Here is a 21,508-nt window from a genome sequence, read left to right as displayed (position 1 = left end):
CCATAGACCTCTAGCACAAAAACACTATAAAAGAACACAGAGGAAAAGAGCAAGTGCTATAGATTAATTTAACCTCGAATGATCCCTCACATTGCCACGTTCTAAAGTAGTTTTAGTAAGTAAACTTTTCAATTTAATTTAGAACGAAAAGCCTTCAGCCTCAGAGTTTAAATTAATGGCTGTTGTCAATTAGCGTTTGCAGTGGAGGTGTACTAATGGCCATGTCGATGGTGTACAGACAGTCTAAAATTAAAGGGCAGGAGGATCATGACGCAGTCAGATAAAGCTGTTTGCGCGGTCTCCTCATAGAGGTTCCTAAAGTCAGAGTGGTATTGGTTAATTAGAGCGCGACAAGCATAGAGATAGAGTAGTGTTGGGCAATTAGCGTTCACCTTACAGAACAGGCTTTCATCAGGATTTACTCAAGATCTTGCCCCAGTTTTGTGGTGTCTCTACAATACGTATGGTTTGATTTCGGGCAGACGAAGCTGGTCACAGATCAGCTCCAGAGAGCAGCTTCTGCTGAAGGATCGTTAACATTCTTCCCACACAGTACACTCTTTTATAATTAGCATTCCGCTAACGCTAAGGGGTTCCAGACTCCTTGTGGCTTTGCCAGCTTCACCCTCAGGCTAGTGATACTGGAGAGTGATGTGGTTAATGAACAGCAGGGAAAAGGTACAATGAGCCTCAACGCATGATGGACGTCTCAGCTCAAGCTATTATGTCTCAGGAGGCTAAGTTAGCTCTCCGCTCTTGCTGCCATGCAAGCAAGAAAAATGCATTAAGATAAGACTAACTTCCAGGAGGGCTGCTGTCTGATTTCTCATTAAGATTGCTGTGGCCTTCTCTCCTGTTTGCGTTGTGACGTTTAGTGTGCTAACATGATAAGCTAAATAGCCAGAAGGTGCTGCTCAGATGTGTAGCTTGTAATAGACTTATTTTGATAGTCAGAAAATGAAAGTAATATTTGGAAAATGAAACAATCGTTGTTAAAGGTCTGTGTTAGGAGTTTGAAGAACAATTAAAGTAACTTTTGTTTATGTGTGTGTGTGTTTACATTTATTTATTTGTTTCTTTCTTGATGCAGTCTTTGCACCCATTGGATCCCTCCAAACTGTTTGGGTGGCAGTCTGCCAACACCTTAGGCACCGCTGGTAGGCATTTCAACCTTTCAGAGTCTGCACATGAATTCTTGTTGGTATCATTGTAAAGGTCAATGCTAATACTTCCAACCACTTCCTGGTGAATCATCATAATTCACTCAAGAGATAAAGGATACTTCGCTGTGTAATTACTTCAGTTTTAGTTATGCAGCACTTTTGCAACATTATAATTATTGCCTTATTTTTAGCTTCACTTTCCTGAAGTTATTTGCAAGTTTTAAATTCTGATTTAAATTCTGATTTTCCCATAGAAACGTCAACTGAGTTTCCCCATTTCTCCAGCCCTCACCTGGTCAATAAGTATGCTCTCATCGAGAACCTGGACTTCTTATACTACCTGCAACATGGCAGGCCTTCTTTTGCCTACGGAATTTTCATTATTCACCATCTGGCCAATTCCAAGAATGTGAAGCTGCAGTGAGTGTTGTGCTTGCTGTCTTTGTGTGTGTGTGTGTGTGTGTGTGTGTGTGTGTGTGTGTGTGTGTGTGTGTGTGTGTATATATATATATATATATATATATATATATATATATATATATATATATATGTATGTATATATATGTATGTATGTATGTATGTATGTAAAATGTAGAGAGAGAGAGAGAAATGGTGTCAGAACAAAACCATCAAAATTGTTTATATTGGAGGGAAAAAACATTATTAACTTGTAATGGAGGTTAATGCAAAAGGATTTTTACCAAGTTATTCTGGAGCATTCCTTTAGATCTGTTCATCATAAAAATTAACGCAACGCAAACTGTACCTGGAGTTTTCAAATTCTGCAACAAAGAATAAAAGGAGATAAAATAGCGAAAATATAAATATTTTTGCTGTTTTGTTTTGTTTTTTTTTTTAAAACCATCTATATACACGAGCTGCCCTTTATACTGTTTGAGAAATTCTTGATGAACAGACCGAAAGAAAAAGAATCACTTGGTAAAATAGATCTTACATTTTGTTCCATTTAAAGTTTCATCTTATAGAAAAGGTTTTGTTTCAACAGTGGCAATATATCTGTGTGTTTTATGTAGAGTTTATTATGAATTTTAGGTCTCATGATAGTAGACCATTGTCTGTTTAGACTTGTAGACTTTTTAATTTTAGACTATTATAGGTCAACTTGTTGGTTCAGTATATTCAACTATCTATCTTGTTTAACCTTATCCAGGATCAGTCTGGCCGTGGAACAGGTGTACGCGCTGGGCCTTCTGAATTTCAACTCTCCATCTGTGGCTACAGCATGTGTGTGTTTCTGTGAGTTGTTGGGTGTCTGCAGTCAGAAGCTGAGGGTGGACATCAAAGCCCTCAATCTCATTCTCAAGCTGTGGAGTCAGAACTGTGAGGAGAACAGCTTAGTCTCCCTCAAACAGTCTCTGGGTAAGACATGCAGGATATACTTCTCACATTTTGTGTTGGGATCATTATGTGTGCAGACGCACATGCATGTAGGAAAATAACTGTTGAAAAAGCAAACAAATTTTGTTTTGTCTTTCATCCAACTTTTTGTAATAACAGATATTGAAAGTTGAACTATGATGCTATTATTTCTCTCTCTTTTAGTGGAGAAGGTGAATAAGCTGGTAGCAGCTGAGAAGCAGACTGCAGAAGAACTGCTGCTGCATCTGGAAGGAGCAATAAGGGACAGTGTAGAGAGGAGATGCATCAGCAGGTTTGTGCTGACTGTTGAGAGGACAGTACTTACAAAATTCACTCAAATAACATTGTCTGTGTATTTCATAAAGTATAACTGTCTTATTAGTTGGTTTCAAAAATGCAGTCCTCTCTATAAAAAGTAAGGGCATAAAAGAAGCCTACATGGGGAGCCATTTTGTACTAACATTCCAAACTTGGGTGCTGAGAAAAAAAATGCTTGAAAATGGCATTTCCAAATGGATGCCATTACTCTGAATGATTAAACTGTCAACTGGTGAATATGATTTATCAATAAGATTGGCCTATTTATGTTCTATATATTAGGTTATACAGTGCAGTATTATATTTTGGTCAGTTTTGCTGTAACATTAGGTGTTGTGTCGGACAGATAACAAAATTTCAACAAAACTTAATTTCACAGAAATGTCGACAGAAGAGTTTAATAACATTAATGATGATGTGTGAATGATAGTGACATAAAAAAGGAAAAATGAAGTTGTCACTTGTGCCAACAATAAAAGTTGCAAGAAATAGTGGACAGTTTAGTCTGTAAATTTTACAGCGGTGTTATACTTGTCAGGTGTGAACATGCCATATTAATGAGATCACTGAAGTATGTAATGTTGTTAGCGTGTATATTTGTCAGCTAATAGAGTCCTGCAAGATTAATCTCATTAGACCTTATTAGCCCTTATTAGCAGCACTGCTTGGTTAGAGTTTAAATGAATCAGTTTCTCCTTCAACCACGCTTTGTGTCAGGTCGTCGTATGAGGCGGGGCAGGAGTGGGCTCTCCCTGTCCAGTTCTGCCATTTGCATGGTCTTCCTCTGAGTGCTGGCTACTTACGAGACTGTGCCAGCGATGGCCAATGGCTTAACTTCCTGCTGTTTGTACAGATCCACCACTACCCTCCTCAACAGGTGCCTCAGCATCATTTCAAATTATATAGCCCGCTATATGGACAGCACGCTAATGTTGTGTTTATATTAGGTTATATGGCAATTGTAATATCCCTTCCAATAAAGTAAAATGCACTGGTGAACTATTAATGAGAAATATCTGACGATTCACCTGCATTATTCTGTTGGATTACAGCATCAAAGCACCTGCAGAAACACTTATTTGGAACTATGACTGGTTAAGATGTTCACAGCACACAGTAAAGGTTGTGATTGGTTAAAGGGCTAACATTAGTGTTGCAAAGATCGAACAATATTGCAGTAATGATTAGCAAATGATATATTGTGCAGATCTATTGCAAATCATTGGAAAATAATGCACACATAATATAAATGTACACATCTTTACATTCTTCATCATGATGTGCTGTTTATGTAAAGTGTTTAGAGGCAGTTTAGTTTATTTTTATACACAGTGAACTGAAAGTGGCTTCTTTTGGACAGGTCAGATCACTGGTGACTAGCTTCAGTCCAGCTCTGCAGGCCCACCTCTTCCTGGCCTTTCAGGACCTTCAGCTTGTCCATTCTCAGCAGGGCCTGGAGGGCCAGCGTGACTCCCTCTGCCCTCTGTCGACGGAGGAAAGCTCTGAGTCACCAAAAGATCTGTTCCAGGTGCTGTTACAGAGCCAGGAGAAGACCAGCCCCTGGAGGCACCTGCTGGCTGAGGCTGTAGAGCAGCACTGTCCACCACTTACAGTGCTGGCAGCATGCCACCAGGTAGATTAAAAAAATGTTAACAACTACAAAAACTTAATAACCACCTTTGTTACTTCTGTAGTTTCTGATTCTGTCTTTCCCTGGGATATTGTGTCACTGGTGTTGCATTGTTTTCTGGTGTTTGCATAATTGTGTACATCATTTTATAGATGTCATTCTAGTTGGACAGTAACATATAAAGTTGTTGTTGTTGGTGTTGTTGGTGTTGGTGTTGTTGGTGGTGTTGGTGGTAGTGGTAGTAGTAGTAGTAGTAGTAGTAGTAGTAGTATTACTCAGCAACTAATGGAAAATGCTTGTACCTTGACCTGGCAACCACATTCCATCTGAGTACACCCTGCTTTGACTTTCCTTGTCATCACTTTAACCAGAGCAAGGTGAAATGGGCAGCATGTGGTCTACTTGAAACCCAATCTTAGATGCCAACACTGGCAATAGTTTTCATAATATTTTCATAATATACCTCCTACCATGTGACTATACCAGTTGTTTGTTCCCGGATCCGTCTAGTTTAGGACGCTGCGTGAGTGTAAACAATGTTACATGCAGCTTTTTTTTCTTTTCTCATGCATTTTTTGATTCTTCTTATGTTTATTTAATTAACAGGATGCTGAGCTCTTGCAGTGCTTATGTGTGTGGATTTTGACCTCTGTCGATGATGACATTGCCCAGGAGGCCACCGTCCACATCAATGAGAATCCAGCCCACCACACATGGAATCTCCATGACCTGTCAGTCTTATGGAAAACTCTCCTTCGCAAGTGCAAGATCAGGCCTCTGATTCGTGGCTTCCAGCTGTTCCAGCGGGTTAGGCACTCTCTCATGCCTCCAATGCATTACTAATGGGCCCATATTTTCCTTTTTTTTTTTTTTCTTTTTTAAATAGAATAATTTGATGCAGTCCATACAGTCCATATATAGAAACTAAGCTGCAAAAACAGTCTTTTTGTCAAATTTTTGTATTTTAAATTACTTGTAATGTCATTAAAATCAACACATTTACATATTTCAGCCTCCTGCAGTTTAGCCCCACTCACTCGTGCAGATATTATGAGGAGTGTTTCAACCCAGACTACTTTTTGAACAAGGCACAATATAGGACAGCCAATCAGAACAGAGCTCAAAAGCAGCTTTTGACTCTAAGGGATAAAGAGAGGTTGGAAAACAATAAAAATTCAACTCTTTTAGGGCTCTTGTAAGCCATATGTTGTAGATTCCAGTCCCTAAGGCAAATGTCATTAATACTGAGTCTTTCCGATGTCCATAAACTCTGTCTTTAGTTTGTATTGTTAAATGAAGCTGTTGTCTTGTGAGTCAAAATGTATTTTGTTTTTCTAAGTTTGCCGTGTCTCAAATCCTGTCCATTGTATCCCTTTAGTCTTTATTTACCTGAAATGTGAGTTGTTAAATGTAGTTTTCTCTTTGTTTCAAAAGTCTTCTCTCTGCTTTTTCCATCACAGGAGTCTCCACTGATCCACATGCTGCAGATGTTCGAGCTCTGCTACGACTACAAAAACTACGAGGGGGCCAAAGACAAGCTACTGGAATTCCAGAAATGTCTGCTCAATGTAAGACAAATCTGTTTCTGTCTGTCACTCTTTCTGTGTGACTTCTTGTTTTTCTTGTTGATTTGTCCGTTTCTCAGTCCATAATTTCCACGCTACTAGACTTCAGATAAGTATCTTCTCTACTTCCCCAAGGGCATTCTGTTCATGTTTTTTGTACCCTTATCTGCCCTTCTGTCTGATATAAATGAAACGGCTTCTGTCTGTTTAAGAGAGGAAGAGTACCTAATATAAGTCTGCATGAGTAATCTTCACTTCAATATTTGGAGCCTGTCAGGTTCTTTTGCGTTTGGTACAAGGAGAAACTCATGTCATGGCTATTTGTTAGTGACTGTCTGGGAGCAACCTTGAGTTTTCTCAGGGAGAGGAGGTGTCATAAGGATGAATTTGGTGTCTGGCTGATGCAAGGTTAGGTAGATTTATAGCCGGAGTCAGTCAGCAGGAGTGGGGCTGTGACACTAACAGTCCAGGATAGCTTCACTATAAGCGACTCCACTCACCCAGAGTAATCGGCTGTGTCAGAGTCATCCACTACATTACATGATATTTATGACCACTTAATGAGCCTATTAACTGACTCTGCCTTTAACATGAGCCTCCAAGGACCAGCACGCTGTAACATTATAGCATTATTATAACCTTCCTCCTCCTGCCCCTCTTTCTTTCTTTCTTTCTTTCATCCTCCAATCTTGGTTACTCTTAATTTTTCTCTTTCTGTCACTTTATCCCCTTATTTCATATTTCTGTCTTATTCTTTCTTTTTCTTATTTTTTCTTTTCCCTTCTTCTTCTTGATTTGTTTCTCTTTTGTCTTTATTTTTTTTCTTTTTTATCTTTCTCTTTTCTCTCTCTCTCTCTCTCTCTCTCTCTCTCACTTTCTGTTTGTCTGTCTTCTTCTTTCTATATATCTCTCTTTTCTCTCTCTGTCTGTCTGTATGTCTGTCTGTCCTTCTCTTTCTCTCTCTCTTCTCTTCTCTCTCTCTCTCTTCTCTCTTCTGTCTGTATGTCTGTCTGTCTTTCTCTTTCTCTCTCTCTCTTCTCTCCTCTCTCTCTCTCTTCTCTTCTCTTCTCTCTCTCTCTTTCTCTTCTCTTCTCTTCTCTTCTCTTCTCTTCCTCTCCCTCTCTCTCTCTCTCTCTCTCTCTCTCTCTCTCTCTCTCTCTCTTCTCTTCTCTTCTCTTCCTCTCTCACTCACTCACTCACTCACTCACTCACACTCACTCTCTCTCTCTCTCTCTCTCTCTCTCTCTCTCTCTCTCTCTCTCTCTCTCTCTCTGTAGTTGAGGAGCAGTGGTAGTGTGATGGGTTTGGAGTGTCTCCCGGTGCAGTGGGTGGAGTCTCAGGCCTCAGTGCTGCTCCTCATTCTCATGCAACAGTGTGGAACGCAGTACGAGCTGCGCAGACTGCTGCAGCTACTGGCTGACATGGAGCGTCTGCTCAAGTCTAATGGTAAGATGAAGGTGGGGAAAATTGCATTCACATTCACACTGTGAACTATATATAACAGCACACCTCTCAGAGGAAGTTGTTTTAGACACACATCCATTACTATAAGTCTGTGCGCCTTCATCTTGAAATTACTGTAGTGAAAAATGACCCAGTATAAATCATAATATTTCAGGGTGGTAAAGCTGAGGGCTCTTCCCATGGTGTAGTGCTGCGTTGAGGTGAAGAGGCTTGCATGTATTAGGAAAGAAAAAAGCTGTACTGCCTACAGTTTAAAGTCCTTTCATGGCCTCTCATGGCAGAAAGGTTTTTGAAGTGCCAGACTAAACCTACCAACTTTATTCCTACCACCAGCAGCAATATAGGCCACTGTCAGCAGCCAAAGATTACAAGTGATAATGGGAACTCAATTCAGTTGAATGGAAGAAGGCAGTATTTAAACCACTTTTGTACTTTACCAAGAAAACTACATGGATAGGCACAACAGAATGATTGTCACAAAGATGGGACCCTCAGGACGGAGGGCGTTCATTATCAGATTCCTTTTAGTACAGTTTGTGTGTAAGACACGGCTAGATTAAAGCATTCTGGATGTCTAGTTGCTGATGTTGGCAAGCGAGAAAAGAGAATTCAAAGCTGCAAAAACAAAATTACAGTCAGAACTTGGAACATACAGAGTGTAAACCGTGGTAAGCTGGAAGTGGTGAAGATGGAAATGGGACATCTACACATCAGCATCCCAGAGATCAGCAAATAAAAAAAAAAATAGAACGGATTAGGACACTTTAAATCAGGAGAACACACCATCTACTACTCAGGTTACGAACAACAAAAAAGAAATGGAGAAGCTCTCGTTGTCGAAAAAGGATGTTGACAAGACCGCTACTGGATGTAATGGTATGAATGATCAACTGATGTCAATCCGATTTCATGCACAACCATTCAACATGACGATCATACAGGTTTTTGCCCCAACAATTAATGAAACGAAGAGGAAATGGAAAAGTTTTATGACGAAGCTCAGACTAAAATTGATAAGACCTGCAAGTGAAATATACTGCTGATAAAGGTGAAAGACCAAGGTGAAAATGAAAAGGACAGAAATACAATAGTTGGACAGCACAGCCTTTGGAGCAGGAATGAATTAGGGGAGTGACTAATCAACTTCTCCAAGTACAAAGACTTTTGTTGTTCTTCAAGGAACCAAAACATCAACACACCTAGACAACACCAGATGGAGTTCACAGAAATCAAATTGATCACTTTCGTTGCACCTAGAGATGAAAGAGCTGCATTTTAATTGCAAAGACATGGCTTGAAACTGATTTTGGAGCAGGTCATGAACTTCTGTTGTGGAACAGAACACAAATGAATTTGCAAGCTCCTGTTATAGCTGAGCAAAAACAATCAAACCATGATCAGGTGTCCAAAATATGACCCGGAGAACATATTAACTGTCTTAAAAGGAAACATGAGGAACTGATTTCAGATGCTAGACCTAATTGATTAAGAACCAGAGGAGTTATGAGTGGAACCGAGGTCATCAAAGATGAATCAAAGAAAAAGAAAAGAATGAAAAAGAAAAAGACATTCAAATGGATGCTACAGTACTACAACATTTGTGAATATATCGAAATTGGAAACAAACATGGAAAAAAATAATTATTTTCCAGAAGATATTGAGATGAAACATAAATTTCAGCCTCGAGTGGATATGCTAAGACATGTCAAGACCTCTACAAAAAAGATGTCATTTGCCAAGACACTTTTGAAATCAGACAGGCCGGATCTTTGCCAGAAATAAATCAACAAGAACTGAGAGTGTTGCAATGGAAATTTCAAGATTTTGGAGAAAAAAGTGCTGAACAAATTATCATCAAATGTGGAAAGCCACTCAGTGGCAGCTTGGAAGAGCTCAGTTTATATCCCAATACCAAAGAAAAAAGACCAGAAATAGTGTGCGAACTATCATACAGTTTCCTTTATTTCATACATCTAGAGCGTAATTTGACTGAGGGAAATTGTATGATAGTTGAGGTAGTTGAGCTGATGTATGCTGAAAAGGGAAAAGGGAATTCAACAAGGAACTGTGCTTCTTTGACAACTGTGACAACCACGTAAAATTATAGAATGTCATCTGGAAAATGGGTAAACCAGAGCATCTCCTTTGTCTACATGAACCTCTACACTGAGCAAAAAGCCACAGTCATGACAGAAAATGTACTTTCACATCGACAAAGCAGTTAGACAAGATTACAAACTCAGCCTATATGCTGAGGAGACCATAAGAGAGGAGACACTGAGGAAAGATGGCTGAGGATTTAACACTGGCAGAAGAAACATCTATAAATTTTGATATACAGGTGATACAACATTTCATAGAGGAAGGTCAGAAGGACCTGAAGGCCCTATAAGGAAAATAACATGTAACAATAAGAAAAGAACATTAAAAAGACTAGTCTTCAGCTCGACATGAAGAAAACAAAGTTTATGACACACAAAAGCTTGAAAAGATCTTCAAATGTAATGATGTGTCTCTACAAACAATGATTAGAATTATCAAGGCTGTGGTGTTTCTCTGGTGTTGGCGAAGACTTTTGAAAGTATCTTGGATGGCGAAGAAAACAACTGAAGATAAAAATAGCCCATATAACTAAACCGAAGCTCTCTTATTTTAGACATATAGACCAAATACTTGGAAAAGACAATTGAGCTTGCAACAGTTGAAGGTCTAAGAGGATGAGGACAGTCAGCAACAAAATGGGCAGATACATTGAGATTTATTGAATCAGCCATTAAGAAGACCCAAGCAGAAGACACGACATTCTGGAGAAGCACTGTTCATATGGTCGCCAGGAGTCAGAAACTTGACAGCAATAATAAAAGCCTAGGTTAAATCAGGAAGTCAGCTTAGTTTTCATAGTTTTCATAGAGATCTCATTTCATCCATTCTTACACCTGCCTTAATTTCTCAAGGTCCTGACTTTAAGAAGCTGAGTCAGTTAAGCCAGATCCTGGCGGAGACCCCCGTGTGCCTGTCCCCATGCCTGCTGGAGGACTATACCCCTGAGAACCTGCAGAGGGAGTGCCAGAGCATGCTCGAGGAGCTTCAGGAGCTGGGCCTCTTCTCCCAGGCCAGGAGAGTGGCTGAACTGGCAGGGCTGCCCATCGACCGCCTCATCGTAAATGAGGTGAGAGCATCTTAACGAGAGGAATCTTGACACTTGGATTCATTATGGCTTCCAAATGGAATTGAGTGGAGTCTAATTGATTGTATATGCCACACATAAAGAAAGATAGATAGAAGATAACTGACCTGTATTTGAGAATCAGTACTTCTTTCCTAAACTGAAAGTGCTAATTCAATTACCATGTGACAGTTTGTTCCTAGAGTTGGCTGGAAATTACTGCCAAGAGCCAAGCACGTTAAGATTCTTCTGGTATTCTCATGGCTTAGCCACAGCTAAATAATTTAAAACTCTCCATTCTGTTTGTCTCACTCAAGCTGTTGCGGGACCTGGAGGTGCAGAAGGGCAAGCGGCAGTGGGAGAGGCAGGACACCCGACTGGCCTTCTGGAGGAGATGTCATGAGCAGTTCAGGACTGACTGCATTGGAGCGGAGGCAGCATGCCAGTTTTTTCTGTCTCAGGCTGAGGTTCTCTTCTGTTTTATTTTTTATTTTATTACTATTATTAACTAAACTTACTGTTCTTAACTAAACAATAAGAAAACATTGCTAAAAGTCTTCATGAAAACTGCGTAAGTGGCTTTTAAGAAGAAATTTAATCTTAAGAATGTTTGGTGAATGAGGCCCATTGTTCTGTTGTAGTTGTCCTCTTTTTACTGTTGTTATTGTTAATTGATATTTACTACAAAGGGTATTTGAAAGTTACTCAGGCTAATAAGATCATAAGAGATATGGTCTCAGCGTCAGAGCATATTTCCTTGATTTTCAGCTAAAATAGAACAGTTCTGTTTGTCTTTTTCATTCAGCATTTCAGCCATCAGGCCATTCGTTTGTTGGTTTGTTTGTTGGTTGGTTGTCAGTTGTCTGTTTTTTGTGTATTTGTGTACTGTTGGCTCTGTATTCCAGGACAAGAGTCCTGTCACATTTGCCATTTGCTATACAGTCATATGCAAAGGTCCCTGGTCAAATGGCATGTTCTGTTGATTTTCTATGTGACACATCCTCTACAGAAAACACACTTCTGCACATATTAATGTACAGATCCTGTTTATTTGCTGAATTGAACATGTGAATGTCAGTTTAATAGTAAGTCATCATCTCTTTGGCTGTTACTTGATATTTCGTCTCTTTAATACTTCGGTGCTCAAATTATGTTGGTTTTTGTGTTTTTCTAAAGACAAACTTCATGTAAAGACTTTTTATGTAAATTTAATAAAATTAAAAGTTTTCTGGTTATGACAGAATTATAAGAAATTATTAATATGTTAACAACTTGTTATTTTTTTCATTTCTAAATTCTATTGTGTATTCTGCTTTTTTCTGTAGGAGCCTCTGCAAAAAGATACAGAACTTCTTCATGTACAGGAGCGCTGCCTCCTGCTGGGTCTGGCTGGTCACTGGCTGTCCCAGTGCAGTTCCCATGCTGCTGTGGAGCGCATGGCTCATCTGGAGAAGCAACAGTGGCAGTGTCGTGTCCGCCGGCTGGTCCTGACCACTGCTATGGAGCAGGAGAGCCTGTTTGCACCGGCTGCTGGGGTGGAGGACTCCTTCAACAGCCTCCTGAAGGAATACTCCTTCTCTAAAATGGCTGTTCTGAACAATCCAGCACATTTGAGCCTGGATACACTTCCATCATCAGAGGAGAGATGCTTGCTGGTGGGAGAGGAGTGCAAGGCTCTGACCACTTTGATCGGCCAGCTGTTGGACGAGGGGAACATTCATGAAGCAAGTCGTGTGTGTAGATATTTTGGACTGTATCACAAGGATTTGCGGCTGGTGTTGCAGTGTCGAGGGCTTGGCCTGTGGAGAGCTACAGCCGGGCCTGCAGGAACTCCCCAGCCCTGATGCAGAGAGCAGGAGCAGCCTCCCCAGCTGTACGTACTTTGATCTCTTTTGCACACTTAGATTGAAACATGTGGCAACTAAACACCGTGTCATGTGTTAATAAAGCAGTGCTCCTTCATAACTGTGCATTGCCATTCAGAAGTTTGGAATCACTGATCTTGTTAAAAATGTTATTTTATATAAGGTATCTTCTACAATATAGATTTAAATATTAGAAACTACACATGATATTCAGTATTTCAAGTATGTTTAGGAACAGCAAAGTATTACTAAATCTGTTTAGGAATGTTTTTTAATGTATCAAGTTATCAGCCACTCTTTAAACACAAGGCATTCTGGATATTATGTGTCTTTTGTTAATCAATTAATAAAAGATATGTTCTTAATTATTGTGCTATGCAGTTTTACTCAATCATCTACAGCTCGGTCAATCATTCTGGGCTCATTTGAATACTTAATTTTTATTTATACTTCACAGCTTCCTAACTTCCTACTAATTATTTGAAACCATAGACTACCATATTAGAGTCATTTTATCTGCAGCCACATTGATTCTAGACTATAGTGCAAAGTCATTTGAAGGTTTTTTATTTATTTTTTCCTTTTTTAAGATTTGTTTGATATTGATTGCATAGTACACCATTCATTTTCACATATTTGTTTGTTCCAAGCTGTGTTTCATCTCTCCCCAGGCTCTAGCACTGGGAGTCTGTCTTCCTTTGTGGTGGTTTCCTCCCCTGAAGACCAGGTTCTTTCCCAACTCCAGCTGCTAGTAGAGCAGTGTCGTCATGGGAAAAGCTACTGCAAACAGGTCCTCAGCCTCTACGAACTCTCCAAGGTACAGCACACTTCCAGTGCAGTGAATCAGTGCTCTAACAAATAAACAAACAGAAACAGACAAAAGGAGAGAAGTCATCCAGAGATCCAGAAACATCTCAGTAGAAGCCTCCCATACTTCCTTACTTTATCTTTTAATTTAATGCTGGTTTTTCTCCTGCAGGAGCTGCGTTGCTCTTATGTTGAGATTTCCTCTGAAGAACCAGAGGCAGTGCTACGGAAAGTGCTGCTATCCCACCAGCCCGAGCGCTATAAGAAAGCCCAGGCATTTATCAGCGTCCAGGGGTTTAAGCCAGACACTGTAGCCCAGCTCATTTCCTCCACTGTGCTTGACGGACTACTGGCCTCCTCTCAGGAAGGAGAGACAGGTAACCGGGGGTAATTGTGTGCTGTATATTTGTTTGCTTTTTTTCTTTAAAACATTCATGTTTGAGCTTGATTTGTTTATTGGCCTCTCTCATTGCACAGCAGAGCGGTGCATATATAGCCCATCTGAAGGTAGAGAAGCCTTCCTGCAGCTGGCTAAGCTATGTGGAGATCCCAACTTGGTGGGCAACAAGTTGTTGGACAGCATCCCCACAGTCCCTCTGGCTGAGCTGGGCTGCAGTGAGTAACACATACGTATTACGTGCCAATCACAGTATGTTATCTGTCACTCTAGTGGAAGTGCCAAGGTAGACTATAGAGTAGCACTCCTTGGATAGTTTTATAATTTGCTCCCAGAAAAAAGACTTAGTGTTTGGCCATTTAGGGCCATAGTGATGTAGAAAGGCCTTGCTGCAATGGTATAAATTTGTGTGTGTGTGTGTGTGTGATGTGTTCATTTCCTGTAGCTGTTGAGTTGCTGATACTGGCCCATGACTGCTTCAGTCTGACTTGTAACATGGAGGGCATCGTCAAGGTCCTGCAAGCAGCCAGGCATCTCAGCCACACACACCTGGCCCATGGGGAGGGATACGGACTGCTGGTGAGTAACTGCACTTCTGCGTATGGCCGTGCATTGTTGTTATTGCTACTATATAGTAATATGTGCATTGCTACTACTGTTTTAGGCAAGAAACATCACTTTAGTCTCAAGCAAGTGTGTAAAGGTCTCAAATGCAAAATCAACATTAAACTGATGAAGATATAATGACAATAGTAGATGATTCACTTACATCCTCCGGAGACAAGCTGTTTACCAATTTTTGACTAAGTTCTCTTTGAATAGTCTTTCAACATGCTCCTAATGAACAGATTCATTCACTTGCTTTAACAGCTCCACAGTGTTTTAGGCAAGTGTGTGATGCTTTAGGCATGCAGATTGTACAGCACTGGTTGGTGGGGTATAAACTTCAGTGTTTTGTTAGCTTAGGGCAAACATGCAAACATCTGACACCAACCATTTCTTGGCTTGAGAAAATTAAGACATAAATGAAAATTTAATTTAAGTTACATAGTATAAAATTTCTATATTTTTTTTGCAATATTTTTTAATAGAATATCCAATGTGTTATGTTAATTAGAGTCTCGTTGGTCTGCTTTGGAAAAGTTTCATTGTTTTCTGAAGTTACAGTTACAGAGTTGAGTTTTTTCCTTTTAAATAACTGCAGTTGCTAAGAACTTTTATCTGCTCTGTACAGGTGCGACTTCTAACTGGAATTGGAAGATACAATGAAATGACATACGTTTTTGACCTGCTCAACCAGAATCACCGATTTGAGATGCTGCTGAGGAAAAAAGTGGAGTCGGTAAGAAAGAAATGTCCCAGTCACAATAATCTCTGTGCATGCATGTGCCTGTACACTCCCTGATTTTGTGTGTGTGTGTGTGTGTGTGTGTGTGCCTGTGTGTGTGTTTGTGTATTACAGAACACCAGGTTAAAGACGGCTCTGCTGGACTACCTTAAGCGCTGTCTGCCAGGGGACAGTGAAAAACACAACATGGTAGCTCTGTGTTTCAGCATGCGCAGAGAGATTGGAGAGAACCATGAAGGAGCTGCTCGAACACAGCTCAAACTCATTGAGTCACAGCCATGGGGTGAGAGGCGATGTCATACAAATGAGATGTAAAACTAAGAACATGCACACAATGTTCTTTGCACACAAAAAAAAGACACAAACATGGGTAGTAATTGCAGAATACTATGAATTGGTGGATTTGTACTCTCTTGAGTATTTTTAGATCATAATACTTCTACTCAGGTATATTTGTGAGTAAAGGAATCCATTTTTTACTCAGATACACTTCTGCCTTTCATTTTTAGTTACTAATTCTTTTTTTGAATTTCTTTTGTTTTGTTGGTGACAGCATCTTTACTGCTTTGTGATTAGTCACAACTCTGCCTTTGGAGCTTCAGCATTTTATTTTAAATTAAAAGAATCACAAACAGAGAAGAATAGAGTCGTACAAACATCAGTTCTTGTACTGCCAGATGCTGGATTACTAAGATGTTTCACTACAGTTCTATAAGTTACTCAGTACTTAAGTAATTTATGCCTGATATTTTTTTGTACTTCTTCTCAAGGCACTTTTACTTTTGCTTCTAATGTCGTACTTGTGTATGTTACGTAGTTTTACCCAAGTATTAATACTTTTACTTGAGTATTGATTTAGATTAATATACCTCTGTTAAGGAATACAGCTGACACTGTGGTCATATTTTAATGTTTATAAACTCATAAACATTAGCAATTCATATTTTTTCTGTTATTTCTTTCACAAATCAGCCGTCACCCCAGAACTCAAAAGTGGCCTGGAGAAAGTCCTCTTTTTGCTCAAAGATGCTGCTGAAAGTTACTCTAAGGTAGTCCCAGTTTTCAGTTGGTCTTACCGTAAACTTCATTTTTATGGTACTTTTGTACTGTTCATCCCATTTTTGAGAATTGATATGACTCTGTGTGTGTGTGTCCTCTCAGGACTCATGCATGCGGCAAGCACTGCGGTGTGTGAAATTGGCTAAGCTCATCACCCTGCAGCTTCACTTCCTCAATCATGGACAGGACCACCGTGTTGTCAACCTGCGACCAGCAGAACTGCTCAGTGCCGTTGTAGCTCTGCCACGCTGTTACCAGGTACCATGCATGGTTTCTCAAAGTTATTAGTGTACTCAGAGGTCAGAGTGTTGATTTATATATTAGTCTTCATTCCAACATGAGCATTGCATATGGATCATTCTACCGAATCAGTCAGTCAGACTTCAGAGTTCAAAACACATTTCAGATTTTTAACTGACTTGGACTTTTAACTAAAATCCTTTTGCTTTGGATGACCCTATATCTTATTTTTATTGAAAACAAATGATTGAATGTTCAATTTTGTCACTGCCAAAACAATCATAACATTACCAAAACTTTACCAAAAGTTTACTTAATTACAGAAAATATGTGTTTTGGTTTTGACAATTCTTAATATTACACACTGATTTTAAGACTTTGGGACACACACACACCTTCTAAACCACTTATTCTTCTGGGTTGCTGGTGGGGGGAGGCTGGAGCCTATCCCAGCAGTCATTAGGGGGTAGGCAGGATACACCCTGCACAGGTCACCAGTCCATCGCAGGGCAGACAGACAAACATATACATTCACACCCACGGGCAATTTAGCATGTCCAATTAGCCTGACTGCGTGTCTTTGGACTGTGGGGGGGAAACCCACGCAGACACGGGGAGAACATGCAAGCTCCACACAGAAATCGAATCGAACCCAGGCTCTTCTTGCTGTGAGGCGACAGTGCTACCCACTGTGCCACCGTTCACTTCGGGACACAGTTTCTTTAAAACAACTTAACCGTGTAGCTATGAGGGACAGGGATGCAGTCTCACCTCCTGCTCTAAAATGCAGGGGTGTGGCTAAAATAAGGCTCCGCCTATGTTCTAAAACTCTGTGTTTTGGTAGTGACATGAAAACATGGGATAGCAGTTTTTGAATACACTTTTTTTGTTTAAATTAAACTCCTGATCTTTCAGCCTTAATTTAATAGTAAAGAAATGTCAGTATTACTTTCACAGGTTGACATTTAGGGGTTAGGGTTTGGGACAGCCACCTCCTAATAGAAAGGACCCTCTAAATAATTATTTTATATATATTTGGCTTATTACTTTCTCTATTAGTGCCTGAATAGATCATAACATAATCCTTGTAAATATCAAAGGTCTGAATACTTGTTTTTTTAAATAGTTTTTTTCATTGCGGAACTGCAGTTTGAACTAGTTTGGTAGAATGATCCATATAGACACTAAGAATAATGTTATGTGTGCTATCATATGATTATCATGGCATTATTATATTATTATCATGTTCTATTAGAAATTAATTAAATTAAAACAATATTTATGCATAAAAAATCTAGAGGTTATCATACATGCATATCAAAATCATATGAAAATTGTCTTAATTGTCCAACTGACACTGAAACTGATTTCTGCTTTATCCCCTTTAGTCGTTTGTAGTAGCAGAGGCGTACGATTATAGCCCTGACTGGGCAGAGGTCCTGTATCAGAAGGTGATTCTGAGAGGAGAATTCTCTTACCTGGAAGAGTTTAAGCTTCACAGACAACTTTCAGCTAGTCTGTTTGAGGAAATCTCCAAAAAGTAAGCTTTATTTATTTATCCTGAGTATTGAAACCTTTTCGAAAATGGGAAATAGAAAGTGAAGAGTTATTTTTGTTTCTGTTAAAACACTTAGATGTTTAAATGTTAAATCATCAGAATTCATCATAGACTCTGTACCTCTTGCTTCATCTTTTAAATTACTGATTTAACTTTTCTTTCTAGACTTTTACTCAACAAGCCCCCAAACAGTGCCAGTCAGAACCTGAAGAAACTCCTTCAGCATTGTGAAGATATCTACACCCGCTACAAACTGGCCTACGAGCACAATTTTATTGATGTGGCCAACATGCTCCTTCAGGACTCCAAAACAAACAGTTACCTTAATGACCGATTAAGCACCTAGCTACTACATTAACACGCTTCTCCTTAACAGTCCACTTCTTTCACACAGAGTCAAGTGTTATGATCCCGTCGTAACTACGGTGCCAAATCTGAAACTTTCATACTTTTTTGACTTTGGTAACTCTCTGTGACAGAGTTTCATGCGCATCCTTTTCAGTAGCATTTGAAATCATAGCTTTACTTTTTCCAGATATGGCTTTTGTGCTTTAATTGCACTATTGGTCCATCTGATGAAAGGAAGTGCTTTTCCTTTAAGTCTTTAATGGAGAGAAATAACTAAGTGTACATATTTAAGAGATTAAATTTAACTTTGTTAATTTATCGGCTTTGTTCTTCCTTACACTAATATGGAACCACATTTACATGTGCTGCCTTGTTGGATGCTTCGCAGACTTACTGTAACATGTTTTAAGAGTGTAGTACCTTTGAATTGTCACTAGATGCTGTTATAGTTGCTTACATGATGGGAGCAGAGAGACAATTTCCCAAAATGCTGTCCAGCCTCTGGATTGGGCCATCCATTTCACTTTCTTGCCTTGTCAGAATTGCTGTAGTGGAAATTTGTTTAGACTGAATGTGGCACAGTGTCTCAGATTATGTTATAAACATTGTGGCAGCTCATAACACATACACAACCTCAATTTGAGAAAGAATTATGTTACATTTTTATCACCTCTTGTCTACATATAAGCTCCTATTCACCACATACTAAAGAAATTTGCCTGCTTATATTCAGCCTGACAAAATATACATCATTTTGACCCATCAGTTGCCTAGCAACATTCTGACAAGGTCATGCCAAATGTGAAATTACATGAAACTGAATTGTTTCTGACAGGAGATTCCATAGTGGAAAACACTAAGATGGCGTCTTTGACCCCTGGGTATATGTGTCTAAGCTTCAAACGCCTGAGATAATAGACACTTTTTCCTCTCTTCAAAATGTGACATTTTATCTTCTCACACATTTGCATTCAGTGTTTAATATTCCTACTCTCACTTTTGGTCTTCAGATTAAGGCAGATGATGTGTTTTAAACCTTCACAGTTTATAATGGAGGAGAAAAGTGTCACAGATGTCATGAAGGTCATTATGAAGGGTTCACATTATGGACTGACCTACAACATTTGCCTTTAGAGAAAAAAAAAGGTCTGGAGTGTTCAGTGTGTTTAATAATGAAGTGGATTCATTCTCAAGCAATAAAATAGTAAATGTCTTTACTGCTTCTAACGGCACAGAAACTAAAGTTAGCTAACAGCTCTCTGTATCTTCTTGGGTCATTCAGAAGAGCTAGAACAGCTGTGAGCTTTGTATGTTAATGTATACAAGTTAAGCTCCATTAGATCTGATAGTCTGAGACGGGGCTTATTCCACCGCAGTTTGACTCTCACTGTGTCTTTATGCTCAAGTTTTAGTCTTAATGTGTGGTTTGTGTTTCTTTCACACACGTTTTATTTCACACGCAGTTAGCTTTATTTGTGCTGCTGTATCAGACTGTATGAACTCGCTCGTTTCGCTCTCAAGCTGGTCTCAGATCTGTGGCACAGAGTTTCCCCGCCCACTAAAGCGCGCCTAAAGTGACGTCAGCGCTGTTTCCAGATCAGCGAGAGGCTTTAATGTGAATTCAGCTTCAGGGGGGACGGAGATCCCCGAGGCTTCAGGAGATTCAGGCTCATATGCACATGGCTACAGCACTTTCAGCGGTTCAGAGCTGTGAGCTCCACTGGAAAAGCCAGAACTGCGGCTTCAGCCGGGGCTCCTGAGTTTCTGTGTGTTTCCAGTGGCTCCCCCAGAAGAAGAGGACGCTCAGTCACTTCGGCTCACTCACCTCAGCCTTTCTGGCAGCGATGGGGGCGAAACACTTCACTGTGTTTGTGCTCAACACTGCAGTCTTCATGCACGGTAGGTGTAAAATGCCTTTAACATCCCCTCATTCACTCACAGGCGGTTACAGCGCTCTTCTGTAGCCTTGACTGCGCTGAATACCGTGAGCGTCCCTGTACAGTCAGTACGAGCTCGACTAAGACTAACTGCTGTGCTTCCTCTGGTTTCATTCAAACGCTGCTCACAGTTGGTGAAGGTCAGTTTTTGAAGTCAGTCTTTGGTTCAATTTGCACACCTGCCAAGTGGATTTGAAGTGCATCTCGCAAAGCTCAGAACTTGTACATGATAATATGTCTGATAACGTTACATGTAGTGGTGATGAAGAGGTGTATGTTTGGTCACTCTTTCCTAACAAGTTTAACTGCACTTCCTGTTTTCCCCGGAGAAGATGAAGCCGCGTGCAGCTGAATCCTAACAGCTCATCAGGCTCAGTTTGGAGCCGTGTTTCAGCTCCGTGAGTGGGCTTCATTAGCATACTGACCAGAAACACAAGAACTGCCTAGAAAAAGTGGAGTCATACAGAAACATGGCTTTTTTTTTCTCAGAGCATTCATTCAGTCATTCGATAAACGATTCACTCGTTGTCGGTCATGCGAAAAGTAAGGTATTTATTTATTCCTTCATTCATTCAGTCAGTCAGTAAGTGATTCATTTGATAAGTGAGCCAGTCATTCAAATATTTAGTAATTCATTCATTCATTCTGCCTTTTAATCTTCCATTCATTTAAACAACCATTCAGTCATTTGTTAATTCATTTAGTCACTCTTTCAGTCATTTAGTCTGTCACTCATTCATTCATTCATTCATTCAGCAGTCAGTCAGTCTCATTCAATCATTTGATAAGTGAGCCAGTCATTCAGTCAAACATTGGTAATTCATTTATCCAGTCAGTCAGTCAGTCATTACTTCTGCAATTTATTCTTTCGTTCATTTACTTCAGTCATTTATTTTTACTCATTTATCCACTCAGTCATTTAGTCTGTCACTCATTCATTCATTCAGTCAGTCATTAAGTTATTCATTCAATCATTTGATAAGTGAGTCAGTCATTCAGTCAAATATTTAGTAAACCATTCATTCATTCATTCTGCCATTTAATCTTTCATTCATTTAAGCAGCCATTCAATCGTTTATTTACCATTTATTCATTGGTTACTCTTTCATGCATTTAGCCTGTCATTTACTCAGTCTTTCCTTCTACCATTTAATCCTTTGTTTATTTACTCAGTCATGTGATCATTCATTCACTCATTTAATACTCATTCATTCATTCTTCCTCATCGCTTGATCTAATCCTCCTCTCTTTATTTCAGCACT

At 39.6% G+C, this 21,508-nt stretch overlaps 2 protein-coding genes across 2 annotated transcripts in view; both read left to right on the top strand.

The window, feature by feature from the left end:
• Positions 1–18,611, top strand: part of spg11 (SPG11 vesicle trafficking associated, spatacsin) — a 40,379-nt gene extending 21,768 nt beyond the window's left edge. The window contains 23 exon segments of the mRNA XM_036576356.1: positions 1,091–1,157; positions 1,418–1,583; positions 2,335–2,543; positions 2,727–2,835; positions 3,579–3,738; positions 4,222–4,494; positions 5,098–5,298; positions 5,952–6,059; positions 7,334–7,502; positions 10,476–10,690; positions 11,005–11,154; positions 12,013–12,474; positions 12,476–12,560; positions 13,224–13,369; positions 13,532–13,736; positions 13,837–13,974; positions 14,202–14,335; positions 14,991–15,098; positions 15,219–15,387; positions 16,077–16,153; positions 16,266–16,421; positions 17,792–17,943; positions 18,127–18,611. Of these exon segments, the coding sequence (XP_036432249.1) occupies positions 1,091–1,157; positions 1,418–1,583; positions 2,335–2,543; positions 2,727–2,835; positions 3,579–3,738; positions 4,222–4,494; positions 5,098–5,298; positions 5,952–6,059; positions 7,334–7,502; positions 10,476–10,690; positions 11,005–11,154; positions 12,013–12,474; positions 12,476–12,560; positions 13,224–13,369; positions 13,532–13,736; positions 13,837–13,974; positions 14,202–14,335; positions 14,991–15,098; positions 15,219–15,387; positions 16,077–16,153; positions 16,266–16,421; positions 17,792–17,943; positions 18,127–18,307 (3,840 nt within the window). The 3' untranslated portion in view covers positions 18,308–18,611.
• A 1,010-nt stretch (positions 18,612–19,621) lies between these two features.
• LOC118811827 (neuronal acetylcholine receptor subunit alpha-7) overlaps positions 19,622–21,508 on the top strand; it is a 35,941-nt gene continuing 34,054 nt past the window's right edge. Inside the window, exon 1 of the mRNA XM_036576355.1 lies at positions 19,622–20,208. Within this exon, the coding sequence (XP_036432248.1) occupies positions 20,154–20,208 (55 nt within the window). The 5' untranslated portion in view covers positions 19,622–20,153. The remainder of the gene's footprint in view (positions 20,209–21,508) is intronic.

Source organism: Colossoma macropomum, unplaced genomic scaffold (assembly GCF_904425465.1).
Source record: "Colossoma macropomum unplaced genomic scaffold, Colossoma_macropomum, whole genome shotgun sequence".
NCBI classification, from domain to species: Eukaryota; Metazoa; Chordata; class Actinopteri; order Characiformes; family Serrasalmidae; genus Colossoma; species Colossoma macropomum.
The sequence above is the reverse complement of the archived record's forward strand: the minus strand, read 5'-3'. Positions and strand labels throughout refer to the sequence as shown.